General features: G+C 35.8%; 1 protein-coding gene across 1 annotated transcript; it reads left to right on the forward strand.

The window, feature by feature from the left end:
- Positions 1–2169: 2169 nt before the first annotated feature.
- LOC127453495 (CKLF-like MARVEL transmembrane domain-containing protein 6) lies at positions 2170–19935 on the forward strand. The gene is made up of 5 exons (XM_051719911.1): positions 2170–2324; positions 2613–2750; positions 15574–15750; positions 16486–16584; positions 16704–19935. The coding sequence occupies exons 2-5, from the start codon at positions 2622–2624 to the stop codon at positions 16863–16865; spliced, it is 567 nt and encodes a 188-aa protein (XP_051575871.1). The 5' UTR covers positions 2170–2324; positions 2613–2621; the 3' UTR covers positions 16866–19935.
- Positions 19936–22594: the final 2659 nt, after the last annotated feature.

Here is a 22594-nt window from a genome sequence, read left to right on the forward strand (position 1 = left end):
TTATTTTGCAAAAGTTGTCATGTATTTGAAAACGTATTCCTACTAATTCAATTCCACTTGTAATGGTGCTTGTTCTTTGCTTTCAAAGCATATCCCCCTTATCGCTTGGCAGTTATCCATGTGTGTCACATTTACATTGCGTTGTCATTTTTACAGGTTGTCTGTCCAGCGTCAGTGGGCAAACTTCCTCAGCCTGCAGAATAATAAAACTATTTGTAGTGCATTAATAAATACATTTCCATATTAAAGAAAATAAAAACAGAACCAATATTACAATGAAATAAAATAGGACTTAACTTTATTGTGTGTGGTGTGTGCATTGTTGCTGTAGCAAATTTGATGTGGAATATGTATTGATGAAATAGTTTGATAAAATGGGGATGGATCAGAGTCTGTTTAGGCAGGCAGACTTGGGCAATTATTACTGACTCGAAACAGTCATTTCAGGTGAGTGCCAAGACTTAGATCTTTCTCCCTTTTCTCACAGGATCAAGATAGGCTTAAAGAGTGGAATGGATGTATATTCAGAATTCCTGCACAAACATGCAGATATTGTAATTCTCTTTCCCGCTCTTGCTGGGACATTTTCTCTGGATTCTATAGATGCAAAAGTTTACTCAGATATTCAGGCTGAACAGTAGCTAGAACAATACTTCATTCAGTGGTGTAGTAGTGTCTGAAGAGGTGGGCATACTGTGAATATATGAAGTCCCACCCCCCCCCAAAAAATAAAATAAATAATAATAAAAAAATTTTTTTCTAAAAATCTCCTTGAAATATATATATATATATATATATATATATATATATATATATATATATATATATATATATATATATATATATATTTTTTTTTTCATTAATAAATAAATAAATAAATAATAATATTGGCTGTTTTAATTATAGTCCCACATGAACATGAAAATGTAAATCGGGGTAAGTTTCTTGCTGGCATGGTGTACAGTAAGCTACTAAGAAACATGATATGGTAACTGGATGTTAAATATGTATTCAAATTAATAGGTGTCATTAATGTTAATTTCAGTAGGCTACTATGAAAATTGTTAATACTTTATAATTACTCAAACTAATACATACATATTACGCAATAAACTGCCCTTGGCCGTCAGTTGCACTCGTGCCTCCCGCAGCTCCGTGTGTGTTTAGAGGGAAGCTCTGTACACTATATAAAATAAAATAAAAAACAATTCACTCAACTGTGCTGCGGCATCGCGTTAGTAGATTGAAAGTTCCGGGTCAAAAGCTTACTCGTTGTTCTGGCGGCCATAGGCCTATACATATCATCACTTAAGGTTAAGTTCATCTGAAGGAAACGATAAGAGTCAGAAGCATGTAATTAAATTAAATAAAGGAATATTCTGGGTTCAATACAAGTTAAGCTCACTCAGTAGCATTTGTGGCATAAAGTTGATTACGACTCGCTTCACCTTTAAAAAAAAAAAAAAAAAAAGCAAACATCTAGTTCACATTGATGCACTTACAATGGAAGTGAATGGGGCCAGAAAAACCAGAACCAGAAAAGGTTAGTAAGCAACTTAATCACACTAAAATCATGTTAACATGCACATTGTTTATGTCTTGTGGCTAAACTTTTGAAACAGTGAGCATTTTGACAATCATGGATTGGCCTCATTCACTTCCATTGTAAGTCACTGTAACTCTACAACTCTTGTTGAACATGGGAATTGAAATCACACTCAAATATCCTATGGCCAAATGCATTATTAACTTATTAACATAATGCATGCATGCATGCATGCAAAAAAAAAAATCTGAATTTGAAAAATCTTTCCTTTTTTTTTTTTTTTTTTTTTTTTTTTTTTTTTTTTTTTTTGCATCCAGCAAAACAGAATCAGCCAACACATTTATCACAACAAAGATAAACATGGAGGGATTTGAGAAATGCCTTCATAAAGTTTGTTAACATTTTTTTTTATTATTATTATTATTTAAAATTTTATATAACTGAATAAAATGTTTAGGAGATGAATATGCTTTTTTTTTTTTTTTATCTAATGAATATAAATTTGCACTAACAAAATAAACAGGTTGACAGGTTTCTTTGTGTTCACAAAGCTTCTGTAAAATCAGCACGTTAGAGTTGCATTGACACAAGCTTGACATCCATGCACGCGAATTCTGTTTTTATGGTCCATTCTCAGAGCCGTCTGCCAGGCTGTCACAGTAGATAGTCCTTCCTCCATGAAAGAAATCCGAGGGAGTACGGAAGTGAAACAGAACTTCGCTACACAAAGGACGTCAGAACGGCGTAACTGTAGACAATCATCCGATAAAACAATCAGGTATACTATCCTTGTTCATCAATACCGGCATCACACATAGTCTGTTGTTAATATTCATTTAGCTCCGCAGTTTGTTTACATCATTCGCCTTTGTTGATGAATGTTGTTACCTTTACTTAAACTTCGATGTGTTTACTTTCGTTTTTCTCAACGAATGGCTAGCGGATATTGATGCGTGTAACTTTCTTTTCCTCGCGGTTAGATATAGTTATCTCAACAGTATATGAATACATACATATATAATTATCCTGCATATATAAACAATGTATTTATTGTATTCGTTTTCAGATATACTCCATGGCCAACACCGACCCAGACCCGGTATACAACGCGACTACAGTGCAGGAGCCGAAATCCAAAAAATGGCTTATCGTACCATCGGAGAATCTTGGGAAAGTCGGATTCGTGATAAAAATCATTGAAGTGGTTAGTCGGAAATTTAAGACATAGCCTATTAAAGACATAGTTCACCCAAGAAAATTATCTCACCATAAACTCACTCTCAAGCTATCCAAAATATGTATGACTTTTTTTTTTTTTCTTTTCTTATGCAGAACATATCTCAGCTCTGTTGGCCCATACAATGCAAGTGAATGGTGACAAAAAATGTCAAAGCTTAAAAAGCACATAAAGGCAGCATAAAAGTAATCCACAAGACTCCAGTGGTTTAATCCATGTCTTAAAATGTGATGTGATAGCTGAGTGTGAGAAAAAAGTAAAAAAAATAAAAAATAAAATTATATATATATATATATACAATGGTGCTCAAAAGTTTGCATACCTTGGCAGAAATTGTGAAATTTTGGCATTTATTTTGAAAATATGACTGATCATGCAAAAAAAAAAAAAAAAAAAAAAAGGATTTTATTTAAGGATAGTGATCATATGAAGCCATTTATTATCACATAGATGTTTGGCTCCTTTTTAAATCATAATGATAACAGGAATAACCCAAATGGCTCTGATCAAAAGTTTACATACCCTTGAACGTTTGGCCTTGTTACAGACACACAAGGTGACACACAGGTTTAAATGGCAATTAAAGGTTAATTTCCCACACCTGTGGCTTTTTAAATTGCAATTAGTGTCTGTGTATAAATAGTCAATGAGTTTGTTAGCTCTCACGTGGATGCATTGAGCAGGCTAGATACTGAGCCATGGGTAGCAGAAAAGAACTGTCAAAAGACCTGCATAACAAGGTAATGGAACTTTATAAAGATGGAAACAGATTTAAAAAGATATCCAAAGCCTTGAAAATGCCAGTCAGTACTGTTCAATCACTTATTAATAAGTGGGAAATTCGGGGATCTCTTGATACCAAGCCAAGGTCAGGTAGACCAAGAAAGATTTCAGCCGCAACTGCCAGAAGAACTGTTCGGGATACAAAGAAAAACCCACAGATAACCTCAGGAGAAATACAGGCTGCTCTGGAAAAAGACGGTGTGGTTGTTTCAAGGAGAAAATATGAAGATACTTGAACAAATATGAGCTGCATGGTCGAGTTGCCAGAAAGAAGCCTTTACTGCACCAATGCCACAAAAAAGCTCGGTTACAATATGCCGACAACACCTTGACATGCCTCACAGCTTCTGGCACACTGTAATTTGGAGTGACGAGACCAAAATAGAGCTTTATGGTCACAACCATAAGCGCTATGTTTGGAGAGGGGTCAACAAGGCCTATAGTGAAAAGAATACCATCCCCACTGTGAAGCATGGTGGTGGCTTACTGATGTTTTGGGGGTGTGTGAGCTCTAAAGCACGGGGAATCTTGTGAAAATTGATGGAAAGATGAATGCAGCATGTTATCAGAAAATACTGGCAGACAATTTGCATTCTTCTGCACGAAAGCTGCGCATGGGATGCTCTTGGACTTTCCAGCATGACAATGACCCTAAGCACAAGGCCAAGTTGACCCTCCAGTGGTTACAGCAGAAAAAGGTGAAGGTTATGGAATGGCCATCACAGTCTCCTGACCTTAATATTATTGAGCCACTCTGGGGAGATCTCAAACGTGCGGTTCATGCAAGACTACCAAAGACTTTGCATGACCTGGAGGCATTTTGCCAAGACGAATGGGCAGCTATACCACCTGCAAGAATTTGGGACCTCATAGACAACTATTACAAAAGAGTGCACACTGTCATTGATGCTAAAGGGGGCAATACACAGTACAAAGAACTAAGGGTATGCAGATATTTGAACAGGGGTTATTTCATTTTTTTCTTTGTTGCCATGTTTTCTTTTATGATTGTGCCATTCTGTTATAACCTACAGTTGAAAATGAATCCCATAAGAAATAAAAGAAATGTGTTTTGCCTGCTCACTCATGTTTTCTTTAAAAATGGTACATATATTACCAATTCTCCAAGGGTATGCAAACTTTTGAGAACAACTGTATATATATATATGCGTGTGTGTGTAAGGAATAATTGACGACGGGCCGTCGAATTATTGAAAAATAATGTAAACGTTGTGACCGCATTACCACCTCGGGTGTGCATTATTTTTCAATAATTCAACGGGCCGGAGTCAATTATTCCGCTTATACCACGGTTACCACACCTTAATACATTGTTCATGGTTTTATCTCAAATTATCTTTATCTCTGGTTTTCGTCCCTAAAACGCTCTTGTGAGTGGAACTACTTTCTTCCACCACGGATTCAGCATCTAGCACTGATACAGCTCAAGCCTTCGTTGCTAGTTCAAAAACGTCACTTTAGAACTAGCAACGGAGGATAGCGAGGCTTGCAGTGCTTTACTGGAGCACTTACTGGAGTAATAAGGTAGTGCGTTTGTGTGAGCGAAAGAGAGAAACTCAGAAACTGTGAGAGATCGCTTCTGGGATTACCTTTTTTGTTGCAACTCTCTTCAGAAGTAACATCGCTTCAAAATCGCCAAGATGTAAGTTTAAGCACTTCTCAGCAGCAGTGAGTGTCGCCATATTTCTGATGTAAACTTTAACAACTGTTTTTAACCCTACTGAGATGCCGGTGACTGACATTCTCGCTCTCGAGTAAGTGTGTGCATAATGCATATATGTATGTGTGTCCACAGTTGTGTGCGCGAGCGAAAGAGAGGGGGAGGGGAGTGCGGTGCTTTCCATTATAGCAATGCGAGGCTGATTAGGGCAAAATACATTGAAACATAAAAAGACCTGGAACTACTTCATAGTTGTGCGTTTATTTGAAAAAATAATTGCACACCTTAGAACGTCCATCAACCAATCAGAATCAAACATTCAAAAGACTTGTGGTATATATATATATATATATATATATATATATATATATATACATAAACACACATATACACACTGTATATATATTTATATTTTACGATCAGTCTCCACTTTCACATTCTTATTTTGTTTTCAGCGATTCACATTCTTCATGCATATCACCACCTACTAGGCTGGGAGGAGAATTTATAGTAACTTAAACATTTAAGTTTCTCATCCACACCTATCATATTGCTTTTGAAGATGTAGATTCAACTACTGGAATCTTATGGATCACTTTTATGCTGCCTTTATGTGCTTTTTGGAGATTCAAAGTTTTGGTACCCACTTGCATCGTGAGGACATGCAGAGCTGAAATATTCTTCTAAAAATCTTTATTTGTGTTCAACAGAAGAAAGAAAGTTATATACAGGTACATCTGGGATGTTATAAGGGTGAGGAAATAATGAGAGAATTCTCATTTTTGGGTGAACTATCCCTTTAAGTCCTGATTAATTATGAGGTCATATCTGACAGTGACTAAGTGGTTGGTCTGGTTTAATTATATTTAGTCTTAAAAACCACACTTTTCAAGTTAAGCTGGAAATATCGGAAACCTGAAATGTTAGTTTTTTTGATGGTGTATACTAAACAATCCCTGGCAGTTATGCTGATTAGAAGATGCATTGTTGATGTCATGTTTAACGTATGTAAAGGCAGCTGTACATGCGTGTGAACAGTACTGACTCATATGTTCTATTCAGATGTTTAAACTGTCTATTAATATTGGCCTACAGAGAATTTTACATGTATAAGTGGAATGAAAACATTTAAGTGCTAATGAAGCATGCTGCTGATTTCTCTTCTATGTCTCACACATCCTTGGTAATGAACAAGTTAATTAACATGCCAAGACTTGGGTGCCAGTGTGGGAAAGCAACTTTTTTCTGCTTTAAATTATGGCAAGCTTGTTTTGTTTGTGTGTGGCAATTTTACATTGCAATCATATGCTGCTTGTGTTGTTGGTCTTGGGACATTTTGTAATTGAGGTTGTTGGTTTGTGGAATTCCCTCCAAATCCATGGTGTCTTCCATGTTAGACAAAGTGTAGTTCCGTTTACTCAAACCAAACTGATCAGCTTGTAGTTGCAATACAGAGAGGAACATACTGCTAGTGGCAGAGCTCACCTTTTTGGTTTCTGGATGCAAGCCTGGGTTAGGGGCAAGATCGAGAAATAATATAAAGCCTATGTCAAATATCTGCAGGGGGGAAATCAATGGCCCGATATTGTTCATGATACATTTATTTCTTTAGCTACAGCTATTTTATTCCAAAAAGATATCAGTAACATGTTTTCCAAAGTTTTGTCGCTTAGTTGGCCATGGAGGGTGTGTGGCACCCATTGAAGCTGCATACGTTTTGGCTCAGTTAAGACCGTATTGTTGGCTTATCTAACTGTTTAAGTGGCTCTATAGGATAGATTAATAGGATATTGTGACGACTCACCCTGTTTCTGCTTTTTGTCTTTTGGAAAAAAATTATAGATATGCAACTCATGTTAGATGTTTAATTGTGTGAAAGGATGATTTTAATTCTGTGGCATGCTTTCTCTTTTTATCCTGCTTCACAAACATTCTTTTTATTCGAAGTAATATTTAGTTTAATCTCAAAGAATCACAGGATCTGAAAGGCCACCTTGTTGTATCACTTAACATCTCAAATAAAGCAAAAAAAGGACAGTAGCCTTGTCATTCACAGGGTATCACTAATTGGTAATCATCACTTTAAAGGAATAGTTCACCCAAAAATGAAAATTCTCTCATCATTTACTCACCCTCATGCCATCCCAGATGTGTATGATTAGAGGGAGTAAGAACAAATTAAGATTTTTAGAAGAATATCTCAGCTCTGTAGGTCCATACAAAGCAAGTGAAGTGTGTCCAGAACTTTTAAGCTCCAAAAAGCTGATAAAAGCATCATTAAAGTTATCCATATGACTGCAGTGGTTTAATTCATGTCTTCTGTAGCAATACAATTGGTTTTGGGTGAGAACAAACCAGAATTTAACTCCTTTTATAAATCTTGACATCAGCAGTTTCCTTGGTGATCATGATTTCAACATCGATTACACTTCCTAGTGCCATGTATTGCTCTGCGCATGTGTCAAGCACTAGGAAGTAATGTCTTGTCAAATGCAGGTACATTTTCTGTTTGGCCGATGAATTTCGCAGCGTCACAGGCCACTTTGGTGGGTGGTTTTTGCTTTCTATCAGTTTATGTCAGCTTGTAATATAAATGTAAACACGTTCTTGTTTTGTCCTCAAGGGTGCTCTCTAGGCCTACAGTACAGTCAGTAACACAGGTGTTTACATAGAATGGCTCTTATTAGCTTGTAGTCCCGCTGCTCATCAATAGACTCAAATGCTGTTGTGTCCGCTGGTACGTGGTGAGCGAAGGTGGATTCAGTGCTATTAATCCAGACATAAAATGATGATTGCAAGCATTCTTTGTGGCAGTTTGGTAGCTGTGTAAGCAAATGTTAATAAATCAACACTGTTTGTATACTATGGGCATTTGAAAATGAAGTACATTTTTCCAACTGTAACTGCACATATTTAAGATGATATCATTGCTTGTGTACTGAAAGCTAATAGTAGAAAATACCAGTGAGCACATACCATTAGCAGTACATCTCGATGCAAGATGAAAGTAATGTACAGGAGTGTTCATGCCATCGAGATGAAGGGAAGACAACTCTTGGATTTACAGTCGATGTGCGAGTAAGTTTTAATTACCCACAACCACACATACAAATTCTCTGGTAATGACTGCATTATAATTAATAAAGAACAGCTTTTGCAAATAATATCTCAGTTAAAGTGCTCTATGTGCTCTCTTGAGCCTATTCCCACAACATTTTTTAAAGAAGTCATAGAATGCCTTATTGAAACTGGTAATTTCCCAAATGCCCTTAAACCTAGATCCTACTATTCTCAATAATTTTAGACCAATTTCCAATTGACCGTTTTTAAGTTTTTAGAATTGTTTTTTTTAAACAGCTCAATCAATTTTTAGTTGAACACAATTTGCGTGAGAAGTATCAGTCGGGTTTCAGAAACATTGCATTGCTCTGAAACGGCATTGTTAAAAGTGGTGAATGACCTTAGACTGAATACTGATAAGAGGAATGTGTCAGTCCTAGTCTTTTTGGACCTAAGTGCAGCCTTCGACACTGTAGATCACAGTACTCTGCTTAACAGACTTTCAGGCATTGTCTTAAATTGGATCAGATCATACATTACTGGAAGGCATTTTTTTTTTTATTAGGTGACTGTACCTCTACAAACCATGACATAATATATGGTGTTCCACAAGGTTCAGTCCTTGGACCACTTTTATTTTCACTGTATATGCTGCCGTTGGGTAACAATTCATGAACATGAGGTAAACTAAAATTTTTATGCTGATGACACTCAATTATAGATCTTTGTAGAGCCAAATTATACACAAGCATTAAAGAGATTATCTGAATGTTTGTCCAACATCCTACTATGGATGAAAACAAACATTGTGCATTTAAATGAACATAAAACAGAGATACTTATTGTTGGCTGAAAACATGAGAGGGAAAGAATTGAAACTGCACTAGGTACTTTGCAGTCAAAGACAGAGGTGAAGAACCTTGGTGTCATTCTAGATTGTGATCTGAATTTTAAGTCTCATATAAATTATGTTACTAAAACCTGTTTTTATCATCTTAGAAACATTGCTCGAATTCAACCCTTTGTTTCACTTGATGATGCGAAAAAATAGATTCATGCTTTTATTTTTTCTTGTTTTGATTATTGTAATGCACTTTATACTGGCTTACCTAAGAGTTGTATAAATAGACTGCAACTGGTGCAGAATGCTGAAGCCAGAGTGCTTACAAGATCCAGGGGAAGAGACCACATTGCACCAGTTTTAGCTAATTTACATTGATTACCCATTAAATACAGGAGTGATTTTAAGGTTCTTTTAATGATTTAATGATTGACTGTTTATCAAATTATGTTCCAACTCGCAGTTTTAGGTCTTCCAGTGCAGAATATCTTACATACTGTAATGTATGAAGCTGCATTTAGCCATTATGCACCACAAATCTGGAATGCTTTACCAACTGAAATTAGACAAGCACCAATCATTTACACTTTTAAAAAGCATTTGAAGACCTAGCATTTGATTAACCTATTTCATGTTTTTTACTGATTATCATTATATAAAAATTCAGTTTGTATGTTTATAATTTTGATTTCCCTACATTTGTTTTAATTCATTTTATTTATTTATTTAATTTATTTTATTTGTTTTACTTTCTCTGAAATGTTGAATTCTGTTTTTATACTTCCAATTGTGAAGCACTTTGAGCTTCATTTAATGTACGAAAGGTGCTATACAAATACAATTTATTATTATTATTATTATTATTATTATTATAAAAACGGTATGATTTTCGTGACCTTTATTCCGGTGATGCGGACAGAAAACCAGACTAAAATACTCAGACAGTGTCTGAATTAATATTAAGCACCACAGCAAAACTGCTACTGAATCTACAGCATGAGACGAGACATAAAGCCCTACCAGCAGACCGATCCCTAAAGAAATTACACTTTTGAACCGGTTCTTTTGAATCTACAGTGTGAGAAGTAACAAGCAACAGTGTAACCTGATTCACAAACACATTACTGTTTTGAGCCGGCTCTTTTTAGTGAATCATAAAGACTTATGCATCTGTTGGTGCTGACTGAATTAATTGACTCACACCAAGTAAACCAAGAAATACTACTGTGTTGTGAGTACTTTAGGCTCATGAGAATTACTTACTGGTCATTCATATTGATTCCATGTACTTAAATACAAATTAAGTTTTGTTGTAAGAAGTGAATAATCTGAAAAATTATTCTAAACAGACTATCTGTCAATTAAATATTTCATAAATAATAAAACAATAAAATTCTTTAATTAAATATTTCATAAATAATAAAACAATAAAATTCTTTAAAAATACAGTTCACTTTTAAACATGCATACAGTATTGGTTATTTGTCTGTAAAATCCACTTGTAAAATGCAACAAAAAAAAAAAAAAAAAAAGGTCAATAAGAAATCTGACTGGCTGGTAATTATTTTTTCATCTACTAGCCACCTTGGCTGGTGGGCTAAAAAGTTAATTTTGGACCCTGCACTTGCATGACGTACTCAGAATAGTTCGAAATGCACCTTATTTTCATCCTAATTCCACATAAAGCCTCTGAAAGCAATATTATTGCTTTGCTTGCATAAGTAGTCATGGTGTTTAACAGTGTGCTGTTTTGCTCAAATTTTCAAAATGGTATATCGGATGAAACTAGAGTCTCTAGTCTTTTGACTCAAACAGGTTTCAGTGTAAAAACTTAATGAGGTTTCTTGCCAGATGTAGTTTTGTTGGCGTTTCTCCCAAAGACGAACTTCGCTGTGATCAGCACCATGTTGTTTTGTCACATGACTCTGTGTGTCAAAATTTTAACCCTTTAATGACAGCCTAAAGTGTTCTGAACTGAGATCAGTCAGTTTAAATGAAATAAAAATAATTATGCATAGCGTATAGTGAAGACAAAATGCAATGTCCACACAGAAGGACGCTAGGGTCGCACAAGGTTAAGGCATGTTTTTCATTCGCTTTAGTCATTTAAACCGCACAATGAGGACTTTAAGACATCACAGCATCATTTTCTGTTACTGCACAATTATCTGTAAAGCTGCTTTGAAAATCTGTAAAGTGTGTTGTGAAAAGCACTAAGCTAAACAAATAAAATTGATGACTTTTTGGAGCTTCAAAGTTCTGGTCACCATTCACTTGCATTGTATGGACCTACAGAGTGGAGATATATTTCTAAAACTCTTTGTGTTCTGCAGAAGAAAGAAAGTCATACACAAGTGAATTTTTATTTTGGGGTGAACTATTCATTTAAAGTATTTGTGGTTGCTAAAGATTTAGGAAGGACATTATTCGTCTTTTCATTCTTACCAGTTGATTCATATGACATGCTAAGTGCTGTCAGGTGTTAAAAATGACTGTCCGTCTATAAACTGTAAATGCAAGTTAGATACTAAATTCAGTTACTGAATAATTTTTACCTTTCCAAGTATGTTGTGGCTAAAAATAAGTCAAATCACATTCAAAAAGCAAGAAGCTTTCAGCACTAGGGAAATTTTAATGCATTTAATTTAGCCAATAATTACCACATACAGGTCAACATTGGGACAACTATGCTCTTTCAGTAAATCACCTTGAAGTCCAGTGCTTGGTCTCATGACCTTGAGGAAATAAGATTTAATCAACTATTTCTCCTGTAGTATATTCAGGGAAGTTGCTGAAATTTATTTTATTTATTTATTTATTTATTTTTGTCCTTGGTACAACATCTTGTCCCCATGTGATGGACATTGAACAGTACTTTATTAAAATCATGTTGCAATGAAAAAACAGACTCACTGTTTGATCATATTAAATTTGCATATACAACATTAGATACAATGGTGCGTCTTTTCTCGGGTTAAAAATTCACGAGCAGTTATTGATTAATTTAAAAAGGCTTGAATGTGTAAGATGACTAGAATAATTAACACTGGTCTTACATGTATCCTGTAATAAACACATTTTGGAGAGAAAGCTAAAGATGTTGAAAATTTGCAAAAACTGATTTCAATAAATCTTGTACTCACCTGTTTGATGAACATCAAACAATATCTCAACTAATTAAGAGTATAATTTAATTATACTTATGATTCTGTGTCATATGAAAAATAGAGCTGGTGACTCTTGGAGGCCCAGAAGCACAATGACATGGGTCTGAAATTCCCTGCCATTAATTTCCAGTTTCATGTTGCCAACACTTTACACTGGAATACCTTGGTACTTCCCAGGTGAAACTTCACCTAGAACAATTACAATGCTGAAGCTGTTTCATACAGGGACATGCTACATGCTATTCTTCTCACCACAATTGTACATAGCGGTTACCGTAGACTTTGTCCGTTCAAACCAGTCAGGCCATTCTCTGTTGACCTCACTAATCAACAAGGCATTTCCGTCCACAGACCTGCCGCTCACTGGATGTTTTTTATTTTTGGCACCATTCGGAGTAAATACAAGAGACTGTTGTGCGTGAAAATCACAGGAGATCAGCAGTTACAGAAATACTCAAACCAGCCCATCTGGCACCAACAATCATGCCAGGGTTCAAATCACTGAGATCACATTTTCTCCCTATTCTGATGGTTGATGTGAACATTAACTGAAGCTCCTGACCCGTATCTGCATGATTTTATGCACTGCTGCCACACGTTTGGCTGATTAGATAATTGCATGGGTGATTGTTGGTGCCAGATGGGCTGGTTTGAGGAAAGAAGTACACGTGACGGTTGTCACGTGTTCCAGCTGGGGAAACTACGCCATTCAGTTCAGTCAGTCACACATTCACACACAGTTCAGGACAGCATTGCTGCAGTCTGTATGGATGCATATCAGTTATCCGTTTGGCGAAGTCATTTACTCACTATAATGCTTGGATATGTTGTCTGGTAGGGTTGTTGAGGCTTATATTGATTGTCATGAATCGAACATTACTCGTGTGTTATCCGATCGCGATGTATCTACACTATCCGGTGAAATTACTGTGACATGTTTACTAATATGTATGACTTCTGAAATTTACTTGTTATATTGCATATTTAAGCATATTATTTTCATGTTTAATAAAGTATATTTTATCCCCATCATTATTGAATTCTCGTTTTATGTTTTTAGTTTACAGTGTTAGTGTGTGCAGTGCAAAGACATACTATTGTAGTATTATGCTTTTACTTGCATTATCAACTGAGGCTGTACAATATAATATAAAAATAAAGTCTTCCATTGAACTCATATCATGAGTTTCTCCTCTTCAGTTGATAAATGTAGTACAACAGAAATATTAATAGTAGATAAAGCACTTAATTCATTATAATTAAAATATACTGGTAACTATTGGTGTTTGAGGAGAGTCCCCTGTTCTCCATGTAAAAGCGCTTTGAGTGTATTGTCAAAAAAAGTGCTATAAGTGTAAAATTGATTAATTCAAAATATGTAAATACGAGTGATTTTTATCTTCATTAAAGCAAGTAATATTTGCAGCTTTAAAGTTTTGAGTGGGGATGTGCACAAGTAATCGATTAATCGAGTACTCGTTCTGCTTTAAATATTCTACTAGTAAAAACACTACTCGAATATTGCAATTTGAATTTTGCAATTTGCCTTCCGTGGGCAACAATGAAACTGCCTCTCCCACCGAAATCTTGCTGTTACAACTCAATGTATTGGTTGGTTCTGTGGAGGCATGACATTGTTAAAGGAATAAATTACTGAAAATAGTTTACTTTTTTGTTATTGTCATTTTTTAATCTAGAAGTTGTTGTTTGTACATAGTGCTCATTTTTTCATTAGAAAAACGTGTTCAAAGGTTGAAGGTTGAAAATGTAAAGTAATCGATTACTTGTTTTTTTTTTTTTTTATGTGTTAAGAGAACTCGATTACAAAAAGTACTCTATATGCCCATTTCTAGTTTTGAGGTCATTTCACTTCACTTTCAAATGTCTAAATGAGCTTATTGGTTGGTGAGCTGGCTTTTTATTTCACTGAGCCGCAGATGTGCTGATTTTTTGTACACAGGATTTTGAATGGGTTTTGTATGGTAGCGATAAGGTTCTGCTGCTTAAGCGACAATAGCTTTTGGGTGTTGTGAACCTGCCGTTCCTTCCTATAAATCAGGCTCAAAACAGGCGAGTCAGACATGTGGGCTGTTCTGGCTTTGTCGTCATTTCAGTGCATTTTGATATTGTTTCTGATGAAAAGCTCTTTTGGATAAATGGGAAAATTTTTATGATTTCTTTGTTCCTCATTAGCCTTTCATTAAGTTGTGTGTTCAAAGGGTAACATGGTGTAGTGCTTTTGTAATTGGCTTTGCTCTCTATGTTATAGTAATTTCTGCATTTTAGATTTTAATAATGTATTCACAATATTTAAAGTATTACACTGTATTGACCATGTCTTTCTTGCAACCTGTGAATACCGCACATATTACACATATCACATATTACATGTATTACATGAACATATTGGTGTAAAAATTATTTAAAAAAAAAATCAATTCAAAATTATTTCTATACCAAGAAATGAGTTTAACAGCAGGACTGTTGTTGTTGTCCTTTGCTTGTTAAGTTAAATGTATGTGGTTAGTAGTTAGTAGTAGTGTATTCATCAGAACAATAGATAGCTTCCACACATCTCATTACAGAGATATTTTGAGGGAGTTCTCTAGAGTCCATTTGAGTAGAGCTGTCTACTTTAATATAACATTACTACTTTTGAGAAGAACTTTGATAGAAACATGTCATTACGTGCCATTTTCAGTTGACTAAAGGGAAGGGTACAGTCTCCTGAAATTGATGTGACTAATTAATTGACCTTAGTACCGGAGGACCATTTTGTGCACACGTGACTAAAACAAAGAGTTCAGTATGATAATTATCACTTTAAGATTTTAATTCTTGTGACATTATTGCAACAAAAGGAAAAACAAACAAGTAAACAAAAAACATTTGTTAGTTAGTTTTGTGTGTGTGTGTGTGTGTGTGTGTGTTTCACGTGTGAATGCTTATTCTTCCAACTGTTGGGAATCCCCTACCAGGCCCTGATGTGTTTACATATTCTCTCGATTTGGGGTTGTGTGACACGTAAGTGTCCTAAAAAGCAATGTATACTCTAGATTACTTTCTAGTTTTGCTCAAATTTACCTTTGGCAGGATTTCTTCTATGCCAGAAAGATCTAAATATTAATTCAGTTCAGTCACATGGATTAAATGTCTCATATGATGCATTTAATTTTCTCTTGCATACAGAGCATCTGATCAAAACAAGCAAAGACTGCCAGTTGGTGGTTAATTAAGTATTAATTTGTGTCTCCTCAGCTTCTGTCTTTTGTTGCATTCGTGTTGGAGGAGGTCGTGTCCAACTGCTCATCCTGTGGGCCACTCTACTTCTTTGAATTTGTCAGTTGCACAGCCTTCCTCTTCACATTGTCACTCCTCATTCTCCTTGCCACAACGCTGCACCAGAGAGTTGGAATCAGATGTTGGCCCTCCCTGGTAAGTCACTTGACCTGTGAATGTAAAAAAAAAAAAAAAGAATCTATCCTATTTGCACAGGACCTTTTATTTTTGCTAAAAACAAATTATGTATTTTTGTATTTTATCTATTTATTTTGTATTAGTTTTATTTGTATTTTATTGTTGACATATATTGTTATTTGGTTTTATATATATATATATATATATATATATATATATTACTTTATTTTAGTATTGCATTTTGTATTTTTTGTTTTGAGTTTGAATTTTTATTTTTGTCATTTTAAATTGTATTTTATTTATATTTTCTTTTCTTTTTTCATTTTGTATTTGAATATTTTGATTAGATTTGTTTTGTTCATTTGTTGTATTTTATTTGTATTTTATTTTTAATGTACATTTTATTTTCCTTTATTATTATTTTATTAGTATTTCATTTTTTTTTTTTAGCTTTAATTTTACATTTTTGTCATTTTAGTTTTTATTTGTATTTTCTGTTCTTTTTCATTTTGTATTTTACTGGATTTTGATTTGATTTTTTTTTTCATGTGTTGTATTTTATTTGTGTTTTATTTTTAATGTATATTTTATTTTCATTTAGTATTTCTTGGTTTTGATTTTTTTTATTATTTTATTTTAGATTTATTTTATATTTTACTACTACTACTACTGCATATATAACTGTTATAATTATGTTTCTTTTTAATGTTAAAGTCTGTAACCTACACACTAACTCTTTTAATGCTCCTATAGGACTTTGTATACACAACAGCCATGGCATTTTTATTCCTCTTCGCCAGTGTAGTGTTTGCGGCTGTCAATGGTGGGACAGGTCTGGAGCAGACCTCAGTGGTATGATACGTCATTGTGTTTTGTCTGATCTGATGGCATATCTGACAGCATGCTAAAACAGCATGCTAGGCAATAATTACAAATTTTACTGATAGTCAACTCTCTTTTCCGTATTGCAGGCATTTGGCTTCCTGGCCACAATGGCCTACTTTGTTGACTTCAGTCTTTTTTTGAAAGAAAAAGGTATTCCATGTCGAAAGGGAAGCAATCAACCTGCAACAGACAACACAACCAGACCAGTGCCAGAGAGAGAGAAACTTAATTCTAATGGAACTGACTAGAGTTTTACTGTTTTCACCAAAATATTACTGTCAGACCGCTGTTGTACTCTAAAGCTTTTTGTCCCTCAACAAACACATTTTTTAATATATAAGAACTGTTTTTACCCAAACACAAAGGTTATGATATCGTAATATTTCTGTTTAGGTCTCTGGCCAGCTAATGGACCAATTTTATCTTGTGCCTTGAACATTTTTATTTCATAATTGAAATACATATAGGAGTCTTAACTTTACAATTGAAATAGATGACACGCGTATCATCCAGTTTCCCATTGCGGGGGCTTCTGGCATTATGCTTACATTTTGCCACAATGAAAATTTTTACATGGCTTTAAAATAAAATTAAAATTAGGAGTACAGGAATTAAGTTGTCATGTCCCCATCAGAGCTTATCTTATGTACTGTAGAAATAAATTGTTATGGTTTAACAAGTACATAAGAAGATTCACTGTATTTCTTAAAGAAGTACTCATAATCGATTTATTTAATAGTAACATATTCATTCTTGAAATATTATGTTTTTGAGAAAAATCAGGATTTTATCACGTAAACATTACTGATTGACACCTGTTTTATGTCACAGGAATATGAATAGAATATTGGATAAATTGTTAACGAAATCACGAAAGTTCAGCAAATTGTATTAAATATTCAAAATATTATTTTCATATAATACTTGTGGGACAGGTAAATATTGCACTGTATAGACCAGGGGTCGGCAAACTTTTTGACATGGAGTGCTATTTTTTATTTTCCTGGTCAATGGCTGTGCCGACAACCCCCCCCCAAAAGAAAACATGCGCATGTATGTGAGTCCACTTGTGAAAATGTTTCTATTTTGCATTTTTGTATTTTACTAGTTTATTTTTCATTACAAATGATATTATCAGAATAATAATTTAAGTGAAAAATTTGTGCAAAACCTGCATGTGAAAAATCTTGCATGTGAATTTTCTTGTGAAAGTGCTTTAATGAAAGAAAACCTGTCCTTTTGTACAAAATGAGTTAATACAGTTAATGTCACAAATTTGCTTATTTGATTACTGATCACGAAATTATGTGGAATCATAAGTATTTATTATATTATGTCACTGTAATCACTAGCACGCAAGCAACCGTGAGAGAGGAGCAGGCTATTTTATTTATATGACCTTTTTCACACCTGCATTCAAATCTACATCTTGATGTAATCCTTCCTCTTGATCATGCAGCCTATTTTCATCAGCTGAATGGGAGGCTAAACACTTTTAAAGTGTGACTCGCGCTGTGCGTGTAAGCCATTCACACATCGCAAGCCGATCAACTACAGTATTTAGCCCTTTTCTGTGAATCGCACCTGCAAAATCCTAAAACTTTATTTCCAATTTATATTTTTGAACCCCACGTTGTGGATTTATGTTTTCTCTTTTAATGTAATTTTGAGTGTGACCATGGTTTAAAGAGGGTGTACCTGTATGCTGGGTTAGAAATCTCAAGGATTAATATTGGTGTTTTCCTTATTACATCACATGTTGTTCTGAATGCAAAAAGAAACAAATGAAACTTGGAATGTAGGCTGTCATTCCACACAGACTGACCGAATCAAAGCAGTGTTTACTCGCGCGATTAACCGGAAGTGAAGCGCTGCCAGCTTGTGATACATGAATGACTTGCATGCGCTGCAGGAATCTGTTGGGTATACTACAGTCTCATCACATTTTAACTTTTCTTAGTCTCCCATTCAGCTGATGAAAACACACTGTGTGATCATGAGGAAGGATTACATCAAGATGTAGATTGGAATGCAGGTGCGGAATTTATATATATAAAATAGTCTACTCTTCTCTCGCCATTGCTGGAGTGCCAGTGATTACCCCTCCGCGTGTCAATGCTGGAAAGCGTGGCATAGGTTGCCGACCCCTGGTATAGACATAGTCATTAAATCTATTTTATTGTAAAGATATTTTAGTGAACTGTTGAAAATGATTTTGATGACAGCAGGATGACGTTTTATTATCAACATTCTCTAATGGCCCTGTGATTATAATTTTTGCTGTGCAAGGGATGTCAGGGGTGTACAGTCATAGATTTTTTTATTGAAACAATCTGTTTTTATATTGTGTGGAACTAGAAATGTATATTTTCCTTTGTGCCTTATCTTGTTCCATGTGGGCGCAGATGTTAACATGATTCTATCATTGTTTTGTGAGCTGTACTTGTTAAGCTATGATTGTGAAGCGTTCAGTTGAGGTTATAAGGAGGTGCCTGTTGGCCCAATTGTGTTAATGTAAATTTAAATGCCCGTTGAGATGAGCGGACTGCAAATTTTTGAGACCGTAGAGATGAACGGACTGCAAATTTTTGAGACCGTAGAGATGAACAGACTGCAAGTTTTTGAGACTGTAGAGATGAACGGACTGCAAGTTTTTGAGACTGTAGAGATGAACAGACTGCAAGTTTTTAAGACCATAGAGATGAACGGACTGCAAGTTTTTGAGACACTAATCTGCCCTATGCTTTCACCCTCCTGTGCTGTAAAACAGACTTCTGCTTCCTGTGTTAATTAAAAAAAAAAAAAAATGTGTATATGTGAATTCCAGATATTTTGTTGATGCATTGACAATACACACTTGCATAGTTCTCCTTAAGATATATATATATATATATAATTTTTTTTTTTTTTTTGGGTTAAATGGAACAAATCAGGTATTGATGCATAGAGATTTAATTATTGCAAAATAATATATTCTTTTTCCAAATATGAAGACTAAAAAGTATATCACATGGACCACTTTTACAGCATTGTTTTTGTAAACATTTCTCCATTCCAGTTCAGCAATAAATGGCTCCTGGGCTTTTTTTTTTGTATTTTATTTTTATATGTATGGCCTGTAAAACAAATGTACCTGTTGATAAGGCTTCACAAATGACAGTGATATGTTTATTATATGAACAACACTTTGTGTGTGGTTAACTGGTGGAATCAGTCGAAGACTACGTGTCTCCTGATGATTTGATCATTAGATCTTGAGAATTGAATGTTGGCTAACTTGTTTGTGCCTTCAAAAACTAATAAACACAATTGGCCTTATTCACGCTAGTGCCATCTTTGATTTTTAATAGGAATGACAACGAGGCTGTGAGGGATAGCCTTTCAGTTTCTTTAATGGACTGTATAGCAGTTTAAAGTTTTTTTTTTATGGATTGTTCCGTGGACAAAACATTGAAAAATTATCTGCCCAAGAACATTCAGTATACAAAGAACTCCAGACAACATGAGTTGTGGAAAATTAGATGTGATCTAGAGGCTTAATACAGCTTTATACCGCACAGCCTCGTTGTCATTCCCATTAAAAATCAAAGAGGGCGCTAGCGTTAATAATCTATGTATATCCTATATGTGCATTTTTGTCACTATTCATTGTTAACGTATGAAATTGTTATCTACTTAAAGATGCACTCAGTATTTTTTTTATTTGCCATCTGGCACTTACACTGAGACCTATGGGCCTGGATGCAGCATTATTCAAACAATAGTTTTCAGTTCCCAATGCCATTATAAATACTCACTATTCACAGTCAGCCATGTTTAATTTAATCCATGAGTGAAAGTGTCAAATAACAGGGTGGATACTGATATAAAGGGAGTAGTATTTGGCTGGCCATGTGATCCTAACTTGGCTGCCCCAGAGACTATTTAGCAGAGACTGGCCACTTCTATTTAAATGATGGGAGAAATTGGAACGCAGAACCAAGAAGCTCTAGCACCCAACGGTCAACGGATGTAGAAAGGAAGTCCTGCCTTACAGGTAAGAAAGCCAATCACCTTTTAGAAACAGACATCGCCTGTCAATCAACTCGCTAACATGCATGCGCATTATATACATCGTGATGGCGCCGCGGATGGCCGCCTCGGTGTGGAGCGCTCTTATTGTTTTGTTGTTTTTGTTTGTCCTGTGTTTAGTAATATTTTTCCAGTCAGTTTTACCAGAGACGAACTGTTGAACATTCGACAGCATATACCAGTCAATCTTTTCCCGGATTTTGAATATTCAGACATTTTGCTGGACATTTTAGTTAGAGGCGCAGCTATGTTGTTTGGGAGACGCAGGCGAGGGAGACGAGCAGGCGCGCTGGTCAAGTTCCTTCGGCGCGGATTTCGAACAGCGCTGCCGAGCATTCATCTTGCGAATCTCCGCTCTCCCTAACAAAATGGACGAACTACATCTCCTCACCCACACAAACTTTTTTCAACCTCTGCTGCCTTGTGCTTCACAGGAACCTGGCTGAGTGAAGCCATTCCGGACAGCGCGTTACATCTGCCGGGCTTTCAGCTGTTCAGAGCAGATCACATCACGGAGTTAACGGGGAAAATGAGAGGCAGTGGAACATGCTTTTACATCAATGAAAGTTGGTGTACAGATGTATCAACGTTAAAGAAGATGTGCTGTCCTAATTTGGAAGTGCTCTTTATTAACTGTAAGCCTTTCTACTCGCCGCAGGAGTTTTCCTCGTTTATTCTGGTGAGTGTGTATATCGCACCAAATGCATGTTAGAATGCCGTGCTGCAACAGCTGGCTGATCAAATCACAGACATGGAACAACAATACCCGGACTCAGTTATTATTATTCTTGGGGATTTTAACAAAGCAAACCTCACACATGAACTGCCCAAATAAAAACAGCACATTACATGCCCCACCAGAGACAGAAATATACTGGATCAGTGCTACACAACAATAAAGGATGCATATCGCTCTGTCCCTAGAGCAGCTTTGGGACTATCTGATCACTGTCTGGTTCATCATCTTCCAACCTACAGACAGAAATTAAAATCTGCTAAGCCTGTAGTAAGGACTGTAAAGATATGGACCAACAAAGCAGAGCTGGAACTGCAAGCCTGCTTTGACTGCACTGATTGAAGTGTTTTTGAAGCTGCAGACACCAATCTGGACGAGCTCACAGATACTATAACATCATATATCAGTTTCTGTGAGGATATGTGCATTCCTACTAGGACTTATTTAACATTTAACAATGACAAACCATGGTTTACAGCAGAACTCAGGCAGCTTCGTCAGGCCAAAGAGGATGCTTACAGAGTTGGGGATAAAGTCTTGTACAATCAGGCCAGGAACACACTGAATAAGGGAATCAGAGTGGCTAAAAGAAGACACTCTGAGAAGCAGAAAAACAAGTTTTCAGCTAACGACCCTGCATCAGTGTGGACTGGCATGAAACAACTTACAAATTACAGGACTCCTGCCCCCAACCCTGTGGTGGACCAAAAACTGGCTGACGACCTGAATGTGTTCTACTGTAGATTTGAAAGGCCCAGTCTCACACCCCACACCCGCTCTGACCTTCACTTCACACAAACACCAACACCTCCTGCAACCCCCCTCCTCCCCCCTCCTGCTACTCAACCTGCACTTAAGATCTGTGAAGATGATGTGTGCCGTGTCTTTCGAAAACAAAGGATAAGGAAAGCACAGGGCCCAGACACAGATCTTCAATAGATCACTGGAGCAGAGTGAAGTCCCATGCTGCTTCAAACGTTCCACTATCATCCCCATCCCAAAGAAACCAAAAATCACAGGACTTAATGACTACAGACCTGTTGCCCTGACGTCCGTGGTCATGAAGTCATTTGAGAGACTGGTGTTGGCCCTCCTGAAGGACATCACTGGACCCTTTCTAGATCCCCTTCAATTTGCTTATCGAGCAAACAGGTCTGTGGATGATGCAGT

This window comes from Myxocyprinus asiaticus, chromosome 15 (assembly GCF_019703515.2).
Source record: "Myxocyprinus asiaticus isolate MX2 ecotype Aquarium Trade chromosome 15, UBuf_Myxa_2, whole genome shotgun sequence".
NCBI lineage: Eukaryota > Metazoa > Chordata > Actinopteri > Cypriniformes > Catostomidae > Myxocyprinus > Myxocyprinus asiaticus.